The sequence below is a fragment of the Triplophysa dalaica genome, chromosome 7 (assembly GCF_015846415.1).
Source record: "Triplophysa dalaica isolate WHDGS20190420 chromosome 7, ASM1584641v1, whole genome shotgun sequence".
NCBI lineage: Eukaryota > Metazoa > Chordata > Actinopteri > Cypriniformes > Nemacheilidae > Triplophysa > Triplophysa dalaica.
Window position 1 is genome coordinate 6,034,138 of NC_079548.1, and position 17,458 is coordinate 6,051,595.

Here is a 17,458-nt window from a genome sequence, read left to right on the forward strand (position 1 = left end):
CATAAAACATTGGATGACTAGTAATTTCCTCCTTTTAAACTCTAGCAAAACAGAAATATTACTTATAGCACCAAAATTAAGTAAACCGAATATCTCCGATTACAGCCTGCAAATTGAAAGCTGCACTGTTACTCCAACAAATACAGTTAAAGACCTAGGCGTTATATTAGACGGCAACCTGTCATTTAAAAATCACATCTCAAATATCACAAAAACAGCCTTCTTCCACCTTAGAAATGTTGCCAAATTACGAAATAGTTTATGTGTTGCAGACGCAGAAAAGCTTATTCATGCATTTGTGACCTCACGGCTTGACTATTGTAATGCTCTACTTAGTGGTTGTCCTGTATCATCGATAAACAAACTACAGTTAGTTCAGAATGCAGCTGCCAGAGTTCTTACTAGGTCAAGAAAATACGATCACATAACCCCAGTTTTATCATCGCTTCACTGGCTACCCATTAAGTATCGCATTGATTTTAAAATTATTTTAATTACTTACAAAGCCCTGAACGGTTTAGCACCTACTTACTTAACCGAGCTTTTATCACGTTACAACCCATCACGCTCGCTGAGATCTCAAAACTTAGGACTTTTGACAATACCTAGAATAACAAAATCCACCAAAGGTGGACGAGCTTTCTCATACGTAGCACCTAAACTCTGGAATAGCCTTCCTGATACTATTCGAGGGTCAGACACACTCTCCCAATTTAAATCTAGATTAAAGACACATCTTTTCAGCCAAGCTTTCACTTAATGCATAGTTAATGAACAGCAGCTACGCTAATTATTCTCTTTATTCTCTTTCCGCCTCTGCCTCGGGATGCCCATCCCGAGGTAGGAAGAAGTTCCACCATGTCCAGACGACCGACAGATGCCCATCCCGAGGTAGGAAGAAGTTCCACCATGTCCAGACGACCGACAGATGCCCATCCCCAATTTGAGATTACACCAGATACAGCTGCAGACTGACTGACCATCCCAGCTCCATCTAAGGCAATTCCACCAGCTGCCAAGAGAAATATGACCATCGGACCATCCCAGCTCAGACCACTACATCCCCAACCAAGAGCAAAGACGGACTATTTGTCTTATTAATGCTGAAGTTACAATATTTGGTATTAAATGCTAAACTAAAATCACATGTCACCAGTCTGAGTGCAGCTATGACACGTCAGAGGGGATCTGGCCCCCCCGGTTGAGCCTGGTTTCTCCCGAGGTTTTTTTCTCCATTAATCAATCATTGGAGTTTGGGTTCCTCGCCACAGCAGGGCAGTGTTGGCCTGCTCACCGGGAGACTGCATTCATTCATTTATTTATTTAGAAATTAGATGTTATTTATTAGAATGAACTTACTCGTTGTATAAATACCATGCACTGTGCTGTGTTTTAACTTTTCTGTTTTTCTTGTTTGCCCCTGTAAAGCTGCTTTGAAACAATACACATTGTGAAAAGCGCTATATAAATAAACTTGAATTGAATTGAATTAACCATCACTGTCAAAGTCTGAATGATGGACCGTGATGGTTGTGATGAATGTCAAAAGATTACTGGGCAGCTGAGTAAACGTAAATAAGGGTGATCAAGGCCGGATTAAGGTGGTCAGGGGCCCCTAGGCTGCTCTTTGGATGAGCCCCCCAGGTGGCTTTCATTTGCCTTTAGTGCTTGCAGTTTAGTTCGGAAACTGGGCACGGTTTGCAGAGAAAGATTGCAAATGTAAAAGCTGTCACACAAACTCAGGTGCGCACCCGAACCCTGCGCATGCGCTTTAGCCGATTACAATGTATTTACTTCAATAAAACACATGTATGAGATGATAGCATGGGTAATATACCTTGGATTTCAGCAAGTGAGCCTGAATTGTTATGAAATATTACGGATGTCATGATAAGCTAACTGCTGCAACGGCATCCCGCTGCAGTTTCAACCGTGCAGCACTGATGTTAGCCAACGCAAGCTGCCAGTCCTCCTGCTGATCTTGGACATGTTGTTCTTTAAACCTTTGTATTTCATGTGTATGTGCATCCTCTAGTACTTTCTTCCGCTATGCCGTCTAGCCACGGGTATATTTTTTGTTCGCGCTGAAGTAAAAATAAAAATCTGGCCAATCAGGGGCCGCTAAAGAGGTTGGGCCCCTAGGCTGCACCTCAGAATAAAAGTCAGATTGTTATACCTGGCAGCCTGCTGTCCCGCTCCAGCTGTGTTACACACAAGCATCAGGATCTTCGCCATCCCATCACCCTGGTTCAGGAACTCTGAGGACAACGCTCCGGACGCAGCCAATCTCTGACTCTCTGTCCCGGAGATAAACGGGGAGGACGGAAGACTGTGGTGGAACCCTGCGACGAAGGCAGACAAAAGGAGAGGTCACCTTGTAACTCTGATCTATCCTCAAAATAATGTCAAACTTTATTGTGCTGCAACACATGGAGAAACGCACAGAGAGAGAGAGAGCGAACGAGCGAGCAAGAAAGAGAGAGGAATGGAGCACAGCAGATGACAGACTGAACACAGTAGGGTGGATCTGACACCACCCCTCACAAACACACACTAAAGAGATGTCATATGTTGTTTTCCTCCAAATAAATCATGGCTGGGCAGCAGGCTTGAAGATGCGTTAAAATAGCTCACCCAAATATAGGTAAGTAAAAGTTTATTTACGATGCATTTGCAAAAACTAGATCATAAACTTTACCCCTGTGCATGTTACCCTTCGGCCTGCTGACAGCTAATGGCTAACAAGCATATGAGTCAAGCTAGCATAGCGACACTCGGTCACAGGCATCAATCAATTCAACATCCCGACAACCGGACAGTTCATTAGCTTATTATTATATCATTAGGAGAAACGCGCAACTCGCTTGACGTACCCAATGTCATCTTCAATCCTGATGAAGCCTCATTCAATGACTCATCATCAACACTAACCGGTGACATCATAACCTGTGATTTATGGGTAATCGTCTTGACTGTGATGATAGGCGATGTGCTCGCAAACACATTCAACTGAAAGGTCATGTTTCTATGATACACAGACGGAGGGATGCTCGTGTATCTATTCAAGGAGGTTTTATGGCACGGCATCAGAGCCCAGAATTCCATCTGGAGGTCTTTCATATCCGGTTTCAAAATGAAGACCGCTGAGGCGAGTGCGTGATGTCTTTAATCATTCTTTGAGCTCTGCAGTCTGTGTGTGTGTGTATTATCACTCAGGAGATATTTAATTAAACACCTCTACTCTCCACAGATGTCCTCTGGACACACAAACCTGAGGCCAAGAGAAAAATCCACTAAAACCGAACAGAACTTGGTTTCACACATGCCTTCAATTCAAGTGATATACATGCAGCCAGTGCTTTAGCATTTCAGTTTGTGAGCACAGATTTGGGCACGTATGGCGCTTTTCCACCACATGGTACTGTCAGGTTTAGTACGACTCGGTTCAGATCATGTTACTTTGGCTCACTTTGCTTTTCCACAGAACCACAGCTGTGCACTTCCTTTTCCCCAGAAACACCGCTTCGGGCAGCCACAGGCGGACGCCCTTCGTCCGCGCTGCCCGAACTCTCCGGGCACAGCGAGGCCACTCGGCGGCGAGGACTCTCTGACAGCATGTCTCTCCTTCCTCCCGGGTTTCGGCACCAATGTAGAAAGGTTCAATAAAAGGAAGGAAGGAGGCGGGAACTGGCAGACATTGAAATAAAGCTTTTATAAAATAAACAAACAAAAACACTCTCGTCGACGGTCCAGTCGCTCGTTCTCTTATGCTCCCGATCTCCTGCGTGACACGGTCTCGCCCCGACTACTCCACTACAGCTTGGAACCTCAACCAAGGTGGTACTAAAAAAAGTATCAGGTACTAGATACTGTTCCCGGTGGAAAACCTCCCAAAAGTGAGCTGTACCGCACCATACTGTGCAGTACCATGCAGTGGAAAAGTGGCAATAGACATGCTCTCCAAAGTCAATATGAAGCTTTGAGACACTGGTCAAGTCAAAACTTGGTCATGACACATTTGTGATGCATGTCCACAACAAGACCTTTGTTTACCCTGCTATCCCCCTGTAAATCACAAAAAATCCGGGACCGGTTAAAAGTAAAAAAATGGCCAGTAAAGTTCTGAGAAAAGCTGTAGCTTGCAACGCAATAAACCAAATGACATCCGTGTTTTAATTCCCCAAAGTCCAAAAATGCCACGATATTTACTAGTTTCCGACTTTAAATATCCAGAAAGGTCTGAATTATGTTTGATTCCCACAAGTACCTGAGATACGTGCAGACCCTCCCCTGATGTAATGGGGCGGAGCTTGGAAAGCATAGATGGTATCACTCTCTGCTATGCTGGTCAGATCATCATCATCAAAGAACGAACGCTTGAAGCCCGTTGTGTAGATCTCGGTCAATATGACCTAGTGACAGAGTAGCATCATGGTTTCATAACAAATTAACATACATATTCTCTGAGGTACCTCTGCTTGGAACACCGTGTAAAAAGTATGTTTCAGGTGTATGGAAATCATTCAGATCATAGTTATAAAAGGGGAAAAAATTATATACCACATTTTGTAAAATATTAAATGAATTATAGTGGCATTAAAACCATGCAATGCATTTAACTTAGTAGAACAAATCAGGTTCGTATCAAACAGGTAATTTAACTGTAGCTTATGGTGTGCATGCATGAGTCCCGCATGTGCGTCTATTACCTGATCAGGAGAGATGCTGCCCTCGTCCGCCACCATCCTGCGCAAACATGCCAAAGATCCAAAGAGGGGCACAGCGAGCCCCACTCGCAAATACCTCTGGCCTTTATTAGTGAACACCAAAGTCACGCACACCGGCCTGCAGACGGGGAACAAAATCCTTCTGTGATCTAAAAGCAGCTTTTCAACTCCCTTACACACGTAAGGTTTATAAATACATGTTTGACAGTACATTTGTGACTGATAGTTTTGTGTTTGTCTGATTGAGTAAATGGAAGCATAAAGAAAGTTCTGCATCTTCAAAAACTGCCCTCAGTCTGCAGGATAATAAATAACTTTAATTCTCCATCATTCAGTGACAATGACATGTTCATTGGCTAGATACAGTTTCACTCACCTCGTCTGTCGTAAAGGAATGGGCAGAGAAATACAGAGAAACGGATCGAATGTGTTGCTCTGCTTAAGACAATGAGGGCATGTGAGCGATGACCTAAAAAAGAGGAATCGAATGGTTAGTCACATAAATAAAATACAACAAATAATACAATTCACACAAACACAATGAAGCTATTAGGCATTGTATGAGCCGAAAGGAAACCGGTGGAACAGGGAAGTGATGTCACAGGAAGCACAGGAAAGAATTATAGCAGCTGCACAAACTGATGCTCAGTTGCAGTTTTTGCATCATTCTTGCCACTCATTAACCGAATGCATGACTTCATACCTACTCGCTCCTCACCAGTCGAACCCGTAAGTTTAACAGACACACATTTGTTTAAATTATAAACATAAACGCAATTGTTTTAGATGACCCACATATACACACAAATGCACACACATTCTTTGTGGCCTGTCAGTTCAGTCATGTTCTGATAAATACAGTCCTGGTTGCAAAGCTCCAACAGAAATACTCATATTTATTATTTGAAAACTGTCCAACGTTACAACGGATGTGATCCTCTCCCTATTGGCACCTGCCAGGTGTGTGAGGTGGAGAGATAAATAACGAGAGGTGGATATAGAGTGTTAAGGGAAGCCCTGTTCATCTTCAGCCAGCTGACAAGAGTCATGAGAAGACTTTGCTGCTGTCGCTTTCATAAATCTGAGCTTTACGGCTGCTGCTCGCCCACGAGTGTCTTATCCTCGAGGAAACACACATCAGATGCCCTTGTTGTCTGAATACAAACACTGCAGCTCCGATCTACTTCTGTGTGGGCTACAGGAAAGATGGCTCGTCATAATACAACACACAATAATACAAAATCAACATGGCCTAGAACACAATGGACATTAAATACATTCATATGAAAAGTTAGAATATTAATATATTGTGAAATGTTTGTTAATAACAATTTCAAACAGTATCAAAAAACCTTTCTAATAAGACTATACTAAAAGGACCATCTGTCCAGTAGTCAGGTCCCTGGCCTTGCTTCTGATGCAGTAAAAAAATCGATACTAAACTTTAGAGAAAACGATTTTAAAAACTTAAAGACCATCAAACAACAGAATATTCATTTTAAAACGCATGTAAAAAAAATGCATTAAGAACCTTGACACACCCAGCAGGGGGCGTGCTCATCCTGACAATGTCTGCACCTGTCGTCATTTTGGTTTTAACATTTCCTCCCATACATGTAACATACACATACAAATACTGAAAATGTACATACTGACCACGATATACATGGTCTACTGCAAAAATGTTCAAAACACAGCATCTTCCTGATCATGTGACCCTGTAAAGACATGAGGCTATGAAGCTTCATGAGACTGATAAGCAGACCACTTGGGATATGTAAGCTGCCCACCACAAACATGACTTCCTGTCAAGGAGTTTCCTCTTGTACAATTATCTCTGTTGTACAAATCAAAATCTCAATGTGTTCAAACTCACAAATACACCCTGCTAAAATAAATCTGAAAGACCTTGTGACACTCGCCGTATAAACATGGTACAGTATGCACCGAGCGCATCCACACAACAGAAAGAACTTTTTGAATATTTGGAAGACACTGGCGTGAATCACGCTCACGCCCTGATCTACATTGACATAAAGGCCGTCTGGGTGAGAGGCGAGTCATTTAAATTCCAAACGGGACCTATGAGCAAGCGCAGGGAATCTGGGGCTCTACTCTTAAGCTACACATTTTTAACTAGTTTATCCACACCACTGCCGCAGGACAGAAGGTGTCACCTTGTGCATTTAAAATCTCAGATTCTTTTTTGTTGAATGGCTAACACGGCTCATCGCAAACAAAGAATGACAATCCCATCATTCCTATACTGGAAAAACCAGCTACACCAGCTCGACCAGCTCTGTTTTGAAACATGCTGGCATGGTTACTTTATTCAAAACCAGCTTTCAAAATCACCAAAGGTTTAAAGACCTTTTTTAAAATTCATCTGCTTTCTTTTGGGATCCCGGGACACCACAGATCCCACCAACATCCATCCATCCATTTTCTACCGCTTATCCGAACTACCTCGGGTCACGGGGAGCCTGTGCCTATCTCTGGAGTCATTGGGCATCAAGGCAGGTTACACCCTGGATGGAGTGCATCCCACCAACATGAAATATAAAAATGAATATATGTTTATATATCATTTAAATGATATATAAATGCAAACATTTCCTTAAGATATACATGTATGTGTTTGTAAATACAAAATACTTCATTTCTTCTTTTTTTGCTGTACGGGTTCGCACTTTACACAACTCGTATTTGCTACACAACGTTATAACAATTTTGTCATGACTTACATCGATGAAATGACAATTTGCTATTGATGGAAAAGTACAAGAGAAAACACGTGGTTTCATCCAACAGAAGCAGTTGTTTTTATTATCGTTCTCAAGAAAAAGACACTGAGTCACATTTAATCAGTGTTTTGGTTAACATAGTTGTGTCCATGCAGATGCTATATTTATGTTTGCGTGTCGAGGCTTGCCGTTTGATTGGACCAGGTGTTTGTGTGGAACTTTTTTGACAGCAGTTGGGTGATAAACAGTCATTTCCGACACATGTCGCAGATCCATCGTAAAACAAACACAAAATGGACAAATAAGTCAGCCGACAGATGGAGGAAAAGAGAGAGTTATAAAGAAATGTAATTATGTCTGAAACTTCAGGGGGAGCTGAGCAAACAGCTCGAGACAGGATGAGTGATGCAGACTGCTCACATGTACCTCAGCGGAGAACAACAAGAAAGCGGGCAAAAATGTACCTTCACTACACCAAGAAAAGCGAGAGATAAATTGTGCTAGTCTGCAAGTTTCGCTCATTTTCAAATTTTAACCTTCATTTAGAAACTAACGGGATGAAAATGAGTTAAAACGAACGACACATTTCTGTAGCTAAATAAGTAGTAGGGCTATCACAATATCGGATTTTCACTATAAGCGACTGTGGCCAAAATAATTCATGATAACATTATTGCAATATCTATTGAAATAACAAAAAATCATCTTAGATTAAATTCTGTTTATTTGTGTTTTCTCTTTTGTCCAATAAATACAACTCAAAATTAGAGTTTAGGGAGGCATAAAGTTTGTAGCTACTGTGGCTTGCCACCTTCAACCAGATACTGGAATTATTCACGGTTATGTGTAGCATCAGCACGCCATCTAAAATAAAATTCAAAGTTATTAATATCATGGTTACTGGGAAAACAAGTTTATTGTGAGCTGTGACACGTCAGAGGGGACCTGGTCCTCCAAACTGAGACGGGTTTCTCCCTAGCTTTCTTTTCTCCATTTATTTATCGTTGGAGTTTGGGTTTCTTGCCACACGACCGTGTTGGCTTGCTTATCGGGAGACTGCTTTAATTCGATTTTATTTATTAGAATGATCATGCTTGTTCTATAAACACCATGCGCTGTGTTTATACCTTTTCAGTTTTTCTTACTTTCTCCTGTTAAGCTGCTTTGGAACAATGCACATTGTGAAAAGTGCTATATAAATAAAATTTAATTGAGTATACAGTGTATCCAAATGTAACACAGCCTAACGGGGGGTTCACACCAAAAGCGAATTAAATTACGACTAAATTACATACGAAGTCAATGCAAAGATGTGAATAGACGCAAACTCATGGCAGGAGATGCGAATTTAGCGAATTGGGCGGTGGTTTTGCTACAATCTCGTCTTCCACACGAGTAGAAAATTTATCAGCTTGTGACACTAACGCAAAACTTTTCCTGTGAAAAATAAAAAGCGAGGAGCACGATTGTTCGCGTGCGTGGTGTGAACTCAGCATAAGTCATCTACACAACTACACACGGTTAATGACTGTAGGAATTGGTCTTAGAGTTTCCACTAAAATTAGGCTTATTTGATGGGGACTTCAAACACGGCTCCCTTGTGGATGGACAAACCATCTGGCCTGACTGAAGTTGGTTGATGATGATGCTCAGCTTGGATCTTCTGTCCAAGAACAGCTTGGTGCAGTTTGACATGTGCTCTTCCGTAATCTGTCGCCGCCACGAATTCAATTATAATATTCGTTACCCTAGACAGTTAGCGGGACAGTGGAAACAGACTGGGCTTTATCGCAGGAGTTAACGTTAATATGATTCATCCCATCTCATAGCAGATGCTAAAGTGGAGGGGGCCGGATATGGGAAGCTGGTGCAAGAATGCTCGTTGGCTCCATTTTCACCTTGATAATTTTGCCAAAGGACGACCGCAAACCAGCGTTCATTAAAACTAGTCTCAATTCTTGGTGGGTGTCAAGCGTTTATGTAGCAGGTGTGTTCGCAACGCACTCACTTGTATTGGGCCTGAAAATGCTCCTGTACGAAGCTGTGTCGAACACCAGGCTGCGTCTGAGATTGGTTCAGAGCATCAGAGGCAAGCGCATCATCCTCAAGATCCTGAAATAAAAAGAAAAACAAGCCATTTACAACAGAAATGTTTCTCAAGAAACCTTTTGATCTGAATCCACATCGTTTGGTACATATCGCCATATTATGCAAACAATTTTGAAGAACCAATTAGAATACAGAATACACAGGAAGTCCTTCAATATTGTTTAAAAAGCATGTCAGGGTGAGACACAAAAAAACATCAGTGACTAGACTTTGAAGATAATAAAATATAACTGGCTTTTGAGGTCTTAACCAAATTTCTATTGCCGTATTATTATTCTCAAATATTAATAAAGAATGAGTAAGGGTGGAACGCACTTTTCATGTTTGAAAACGCGAGGTGCGCGGCGCTGCTCTTTTGGGGACTCTTTGAAAAGAGCAGCGCTTTTTTTTATGTTCCTAGGTAACCACCGAAACAACTGTCCTGGCAATTCAGGATTATAGCGCGAGCTCTAGGTAACCTGAAACAGCCACAACGAGTTTCTCCTCCATGTCTCCAGGCGCTCCGAGCATCTGTAAACTTCCGTTGCCACAAGGAAATCCCCGCCTCTCCACTCATTTGATTGGACAATGCTTTCTGCTCAAAGTTGAGTTTTTTTCAATTTCGGGCGCTCAGAGCGCCTGGTCTAAGACGCAAGGCACCCGGCGTGCATAAACTGCGCGCAAAACGCTCACTGCCAACTGAAAACAATTTAAAAGAGGTGCGTCTCACAGCAAAAGACGCGTTCTGTCTGATCAGGCCTTAAGACTCCCTAACTTTTGCATAGTTCATTGAATAAAGATGGCATTGACCAGGCAACACATAGACTATTGACCCCACACAGCAAAGCAGAACAATGCATTCTAGATCATAGAGTTCTGTTCAAAACTGCTTCATTCACTGGCAATAGTGAACAACTTAAAAAAAAAAACAGGAAGATAAGAGCCACAGGGAGGATTGATATGGACTTCCCAAGGTCAAAAAACAAGATAGAATGTCTGTTAAAGCACATGAAAAAGTTTAATGAGTGAACACCCTCGAGAGAGCGAACGCGATAGAGAGATAAAGAAAAATACAGAGCAGTTAGGAGGTATGGGAAAAGATCACAAACACATGTGCGGATTCATAACCTCTCTCTGGGGGTCGGGGCAGGTATACAAACTATGACCAGCTGAAATAGTTTCACTCTGTTTCATCATAACATGAAAGCGAAGTGAAGTCCACGGAGATATAAACAAATTAACCGTGTATCACGTACCAAGTATTTTAGAGTATGATTCACCATTATAACCAATATCTGAGGTTTTCACAATACATTTGAACTTTGATATATTATTGATAAATCAGTTGTAGATATATCAATACAGTAATACATTTCCAATTCCTTATTGATGTGTCTTCATGTTTAGCTGAAATTGAAGGAAACACTTGAACCTGAAAAATATGCACATGAAGGTCTAGCAAAATGATTGTATGTGTGTACAGTTTCATGCGTATTCTCCATTGCTGATAGATAACATGTGGCTTATCAAACATGCAGCTTGGTTCAGCTGATGGGTTCTTTTCAAAGAAGTCTGCAAGGCAAAACTTCTTTTGAGAAAGACACTCCCCATGACTCCCAGCTGACAGCTGAGTCACATCACGCCTCATCCTGAAAAACTGAAAGCTTTGGAATTCAGCGTTGAAAAGTTGTTGTGCAAGACAGAAACTGAAGTCACAACAAAGCTCTTGTGAGAAAGATTTTTACCACTGTATAAATGAAACCTTACCCTTATATTACACAACCAAGAACAAGTTTGCATAAACCAGAATGTCCATACACCTTTTTTCTCTGACCATCCAGCACATGTGACATTAACATCACTCCTGTTTCTAATCCCTCTTCTCTCATTCGTTCGTTCTTCATGCATCAGTGTACTTAATTCTCCTTAGCTAACAATTAGAGCCAATCTGATGCTGAATGGCTCTCCAGTGCACAAAGAGAGACAAATCCTCCGGGCTCTTTCTTTAAAGCTCATTGTGTCGCTGACGTAATTATGGAAACTTGAAAAAAGAACAAAAGAACAGCATTAGCAATCTGAAAAAGTCATGACGTTTTTAACTTGACATGTTTTAGAAACTTGAAAGTACTGCGGGTACTGCATCCTAATTCACCTACTTATACTCTGCCCTAAAGAGGGGTATTCAATTAAAGTTCCAAGAGGTCCGGTCTTTATATTTCCTTCCAAACGGAGGTCCAGACACAACGTTTTACTGTTTTCTACATAAAATCTGTCAAGGATACGCGGCGACGGCCACGACACAAGAACAGAGGACCCAAGTGCAGACAGCGGGTAAGGGGTAAAAAATACTAAAATAACAAAACGTGAGACAGAACAAGAAACAAAAACACTTGAGGGGGTGAAACAACAGAATGACTCGGGTGCACAAGACTCACTAAACTAACTAGACTGAATACAACATAAGACATGACTATGAATATCTAGGATCAATTTACAGGACACTTCGGGACAAGGCGGGAGACACGGGTACAAGGTTAACACTCTGAATATGAACATTTGGTGAACTCAGGACAGACAACACAGTGGTATTAAATAGGGATCAAATCAAGAGGGGGACAGGTGCGGGCATGAAATAATTAACAATCGATAACAAGGAAACAAGAGGGCGGGGACAGAGACAAGATCTGAGAAAGGAAGTACATGTCAAGCTATAAGGGACACAACTCTCTCTCCACATGAAACATGGGGTTCTGACACTAGACCAACAGAAATATGACCAGATGCGGCAGAATCATGACAAAATCATCCTACCGAATAATCTGTGTAAATTACAACAATATATTCAATATTGACTGAATAATGCCATTTCAAAGATTGAAATCTTAGTGAAATTAATCTTTGATGCTTTAATCTTAGATTATGAGTCTTTAGCCTGGGTTTACACAGGGTCACAAATGTGTACATGCTGATCAATAATGCTAATGCTAAATGTAGGCTGGATAAAAACGTTATGGTTCATGAAATATCACAAATCTGGTTGAAAGGTCGGAGACATTTAGGCAAACAGTATTCAGACTGACAGATACAAATACTTCAATATTGCTCCATTTTGTTTACTGTGGGTAACAGTGCATTTTATAACATGCACAATGCCCTTAGCTGTTATAAAATGCATTGTAACCCACAGCTTCTTGGATGTCCTAAAAGTATGTACTCTTTTTTTGTTATAGTAAAGTGAACATTAAAAACCGTCCCATACCACAAAGTAAAGTTACTAGTTTCAACAAAAGTTGTGGCCTAATGGTTAGAGACTCGTAACCCAAATGTTAGAGACTTGTAACCCAAACGTTAACGGTTCGAACCTCAGTACCAGCAGGGATTTTAGGTGGTGGGAAGTGAATGATCAGTGCTCTCCTCCACATTCAATACCACACCTAAGGTAAGACCTTTGAGCAAGGCACCGTTTTCCCCAACTGCTCCACAGGCGTCGCAGATTACTGTCGTGACGGTCACAGCTGCTCACTGCTCTGGGTGTGTGTTCACGGTGTGTGTGTTACTCACTGCTGTGTGTGTACACTTGGATGTATTAGCACAAATTCCATGTTTGGAACATCATAATAGGCCTTACATCAGATCACATGTCATTTAAAATATGTATTTTTTTCTGTGAAACCCAAAAGAAGATATTTTGAGAAATGTTTTTGTGTCCAAACAATTTGGTTACCAACATTCTTCAAAAATATCTTCTTTTGTGTTCTGTTGAAGCAAGAATGTCATACAGGTTTAGAATGACAAGAATAAGTAAATGATGAAACAATTTACAATTACACTATTTTAAAGGAGTAGCTCACTTCAAAATTCATTGACTTTTTATAGTAGGAATAAAAAATACTATGGAAATTCAATGGGGGCTTATTTTGAAGAGCACTACTCCTTTAATACTATTGAGATCAAACAGTTTGCAAACTGGGACAGAGATCGTCTCTTCCCGGCAAACAATAAAATCCTATTAAAATCCGTTGCCTAAGAAATGTAACCAAGTTCCATCACTTTCCTCCAGTGGAAATTAGATACGGACGATAGAGTCAGTGTGAGAGAGAACAGCGTTACTGCGGCCCACCAGCGCTTTACTTTGAAGAACTGCACTGTTGTAAAGATACATTCCATTGTTATCTGTGTATGGCAAAAGGAGGAAAAGACTGCAGGCCATTATTCAACAAGTGAGCTTATCACTTCACTAAATTCTTGCCTGCCCAGCGTGGTTAATAAGTGTTAGGGGCTGGCAAGCTTTATCTTCTGAGACCCTGAGTTGGGAATGTGTCTCTTGATAAATCAAGAACCATACCGGCTCTACGACCTACCACTGAAAAAATATATTTTTGGAAAATTAATGCATTAGCCTGTGACAAAATTATTCATTTAAACCGTTTTAAAATCAGTTTTCAGTGTTTCTGTAGCTTAAAAATGCAAAGGTCATGGGTTTGATCCCAGGGAACCCACGTCTTTTGGATTGAATCCACTCCACATTGTACGTCACATTGGATAAAAGTTTCAAGTGCATAAATGTAAATGCCCTTGATTGAGGATAAAAATCACAGCATGACACCTGATTTTAATAAAACCCCTTGCGGATAAGTGAACTGGTATAGGGAAGAGTCTAATGTGTGTTTAAAACACAGCCAAATGTACATGGAGCCAAAGGAGTTGAAAAACATGTGTCCTGATCAGGAGGAAGGGTCACTTCACCTGACCTTTCATAACATCACCAGTGATTTTGAGGACTTAGATGAATGAATCTGTTGTGCACTTTTAGTTAAAGTTCAAATAAGGGCACGTAATCCATCTCAGCAACAGTCACCTGCACTATTCAATCATTTGTCCACTTCAGGAAGCAGTACACCCAAAAACAAAAATGTTAAACGTTTACTCGCTATCATCACTGATGTAAAACCAGACAGACCACATTTGAATGCAACATGAGAGCTGCTTATGTTTTTTTAAAACAAAGCTATTGCTTGTTTTATTACAAAAAAGAAAATAAGCCGAACTAAAACAGAGTTTTTTTTATCATTATAATAGTGCTGTACACACAGTTCTCATTTAACCCCCAAAATATTAAAGACATTAAAAATAAATAAAAAAGATTTGTGAAAATATTCATTTTTAATTGAGCAAATAGGTAAAGCAGGACGGTATATTTTTCTAATAACCAAGACTTTTTGTCCCCAAGGAGGGTAAGTCCAAAGATTTTCATTCAGCGCTCGATGTTCTTTAATCTCAAATGTTCAACATATAAAGGAAAAATATCTTGAAACACGGCATTGGTGATAGGAAAAAAATCACACAGCTGTACTTTATGGAGGGACCATTTCAGTGCATCTCTTACAGTGGCCAAAAGTGCAGCTCAGATGAGCGAAAAGAGGCTGAAACACAGAAATGCCCACACTTACACGGAAGATTGATAAATAATGGACCTCCCGTCCCTTAGAAGCACTAAATATATCCCCACTTATAAAAGATGGAGGAAAAATCTGACATTGAAGCACTGGAAACAACATCTGAACAATCATTCATAAAGTCAAGTTATTCTTTTTTGCATTCCTGTCATCAATATTATGAATCTATATGCATGTCACCGTCGCGTTTCTGTTTGCGATACATATCATGGTTGTTGTCTTTACAATCCCAGAAGGAATGAATTATGATGACTAGAGTAAATCTATGCATGTGACGACGCTTTGGTTTTGTTTGCATTTCTTTCTAATGGCAATTGAGCATTAACCATGTAAATACACTCTGATGAATGAGGACAGTGTTTATCTCACAGAATAAGCCAGTCCACCAAAGAGAGAGCGTTAAACGATAAATCGGGAAACGTGGATGTTTACTATGCTAATGTCAGCCTACAATCAGCGTAAGCAAGATCCTCTGTTGGGCGGTCAGTGTTTAGACTGGTTCAGGAATGTTTACACACCAGTCAGAAGTCTATCATAGATCTCCAATCACCGGATCTAAACATTTCTAAACCTCTGTGGTAAGTTCAGTCATGCAAAGATTCCTGTAAAGAAAAGGTGCATTCTTGTAAAATGACGCAGTATCACAAAACAAGTAGTTCGGGTTTTAAAGAAAGATGTAAAAGCGTGAAAACAGGACCTGAATTATTTGTCATCCCATTTGGGCGACTTTCAAATGTAACATAGGAATGTCTGTACTATGGGAACACAGTATATGAGACGACTGCACATAACTCAAAAAATATTTGACACTGCTCTGATCTCCCTTACACAGCTAGTCTGCTATCCAACCGCTTCGAGACGTCTGATGCTGTAAATAGCTCTGATAACGCAGATTTTAAGCAAGCAAGGAAGGAAACGCAAAAGGAAGTGAAGCATCTATAAATACAAAAGTCCAATAAAGAAGTGCACGAAAATGTCTGATTCTCTCTCTGGAGGTGGGCAACGTTTCACTATTCCAACAACTCTCTGCTCGTACGCTGTGCTGGTTTCTATGGAGATGCCACTGGGCAAATATACAAAGAGACACAGCGAGAGAGAGAGAGAGAGAGAGAGAGAGACTGAGATAAAAAGAGAGAGGGAAAAAGAAAAGCCGGTCCTCTGCAGAGAAGAGGTCTTGGCAGACTTTCAGAACTAGATGCAGAGAAGCATTTATTTCCTTTCACCTCTCCCTGTCGATGTCTGCAAGTATGTGAAATGAATGATAATGACAAGCTCTTCAGGAAGCCTCTTTACCTCCGTGAGGCACCTGTAATGGAACGGAAAGCAAAATAACTCATGGGGTGGCGATATCGTCATGCTACTTCTTCCCCCTGGATAGTTTCAGAGGTTCCCTGATGCCGGAAAATCAACAACAATTCCTTTGTCTTGCAGATGTTTGACAGCAGGTGGTTTCCCCTGCGCCAGAAGTCCAAGTCCTCCAGCAGCTTCCTGTTCTGACTCACCTGAATCACTGATGTAGACTACAATGACAAAACCGTGGAAACATCAGCGGGTGGCACGAGCTACTCTGGTTTTTGGGATGCATAAAGGCATGGAATCAAAAACATCCATGCTTTGGTTTTCAGAAACTTCATTAAAGGAGTCATTTGTGGACTTTTTTTATATGTAATCTGATGTACAATCTAAACATTGTTTACCGTCAAACATATATATCTATATGTTTATCTACTTCTCAATGCATATTTTATAATGTCCAGTAAACAGTAAATTTTGGTCGATAGCGATAACTGATAATTTCGATAACCCTGAAAGCAGATAACCGATATATTGGCCGATATACAGTATCTAAATATTAATATAAAATTCCCTAAGACTGAAACAAAACACAAAAAGTCGACAACTGTTTTTATTTAAAAACATTCACTGCAAAAAAAGGTAACCATTAGTTCTCTTTTTCCCTGTGAAAATCATGTACCAAGTGAACTTTAAACTGGTAAACGATTCTTAAACCTTCAAACTTTTCTGGTATATTTTTTATTTAATAAACAATTTATAGATGTTCTTCCAGAGCAACCCAGAAAATTATTCTTAATAGCCACAAGTCTAACAGTTCTGAAGACAGAAAGCAAACAATGTACATTTGTTCCTATAATTTACACATTCATAAATACCGTCTCTACATACTGTAGCTTTACCATCAACAAATATTTGCTTATAGCAGTAAGTATGATCCTGACAGAAAGGGGTACTGTACTGTATTTTAAGTGTGAGCAGCGAGCGGCTGCAGAAATATAACAAGATTAAATTATTTATGATTTATCGTCTATAATATATCGGCCTACATTTTTTTATCGACCTTTACCAATAAGATAAAAAATGACAGATACCGATATGGCCGATAATTTATTGTGCATCCCTAGTCCACACGTTCCGGTCCGATGAC

General features: G+C 40.5%; 1 protein-coding gene across 1 annotated transcript in view; it reads right to left on the minus strand.

Annotated features, from left to right (window-relative positions):
- Positions 1-17,458, minus strand: part of usp43b (ubiquitin specific peptidase 43b) — a 97,283-nt gene that overhangs the window by 69,015 nt on the left and 10,810 nt on the right. The window contains exons 3-7 of the mRNA XM_056752149.1: positions 9,480-9,583; positions 5,104-5,196; positions 4,710-4,845; positions 4,268-4,412; positions 2,177-2,342 (exon numbers count right to left, since the gene is read on the minus strand). Of these exons, the coding sequence (XP_056608127.1) occupies positions 2,177-2,342; positions 4,268-4,412; positions 4,710-4,845; positions 5,104-5,196; positions 9,480-9,583 (644 nt within the window). The remainder of the gene's footprint in view (positions 1-2,176; positions 2,343-4,267; positions 4,413-4,709; positions 4,846-5,103; positions 5,197-9,479; positions 9,584-17,458) is intronic.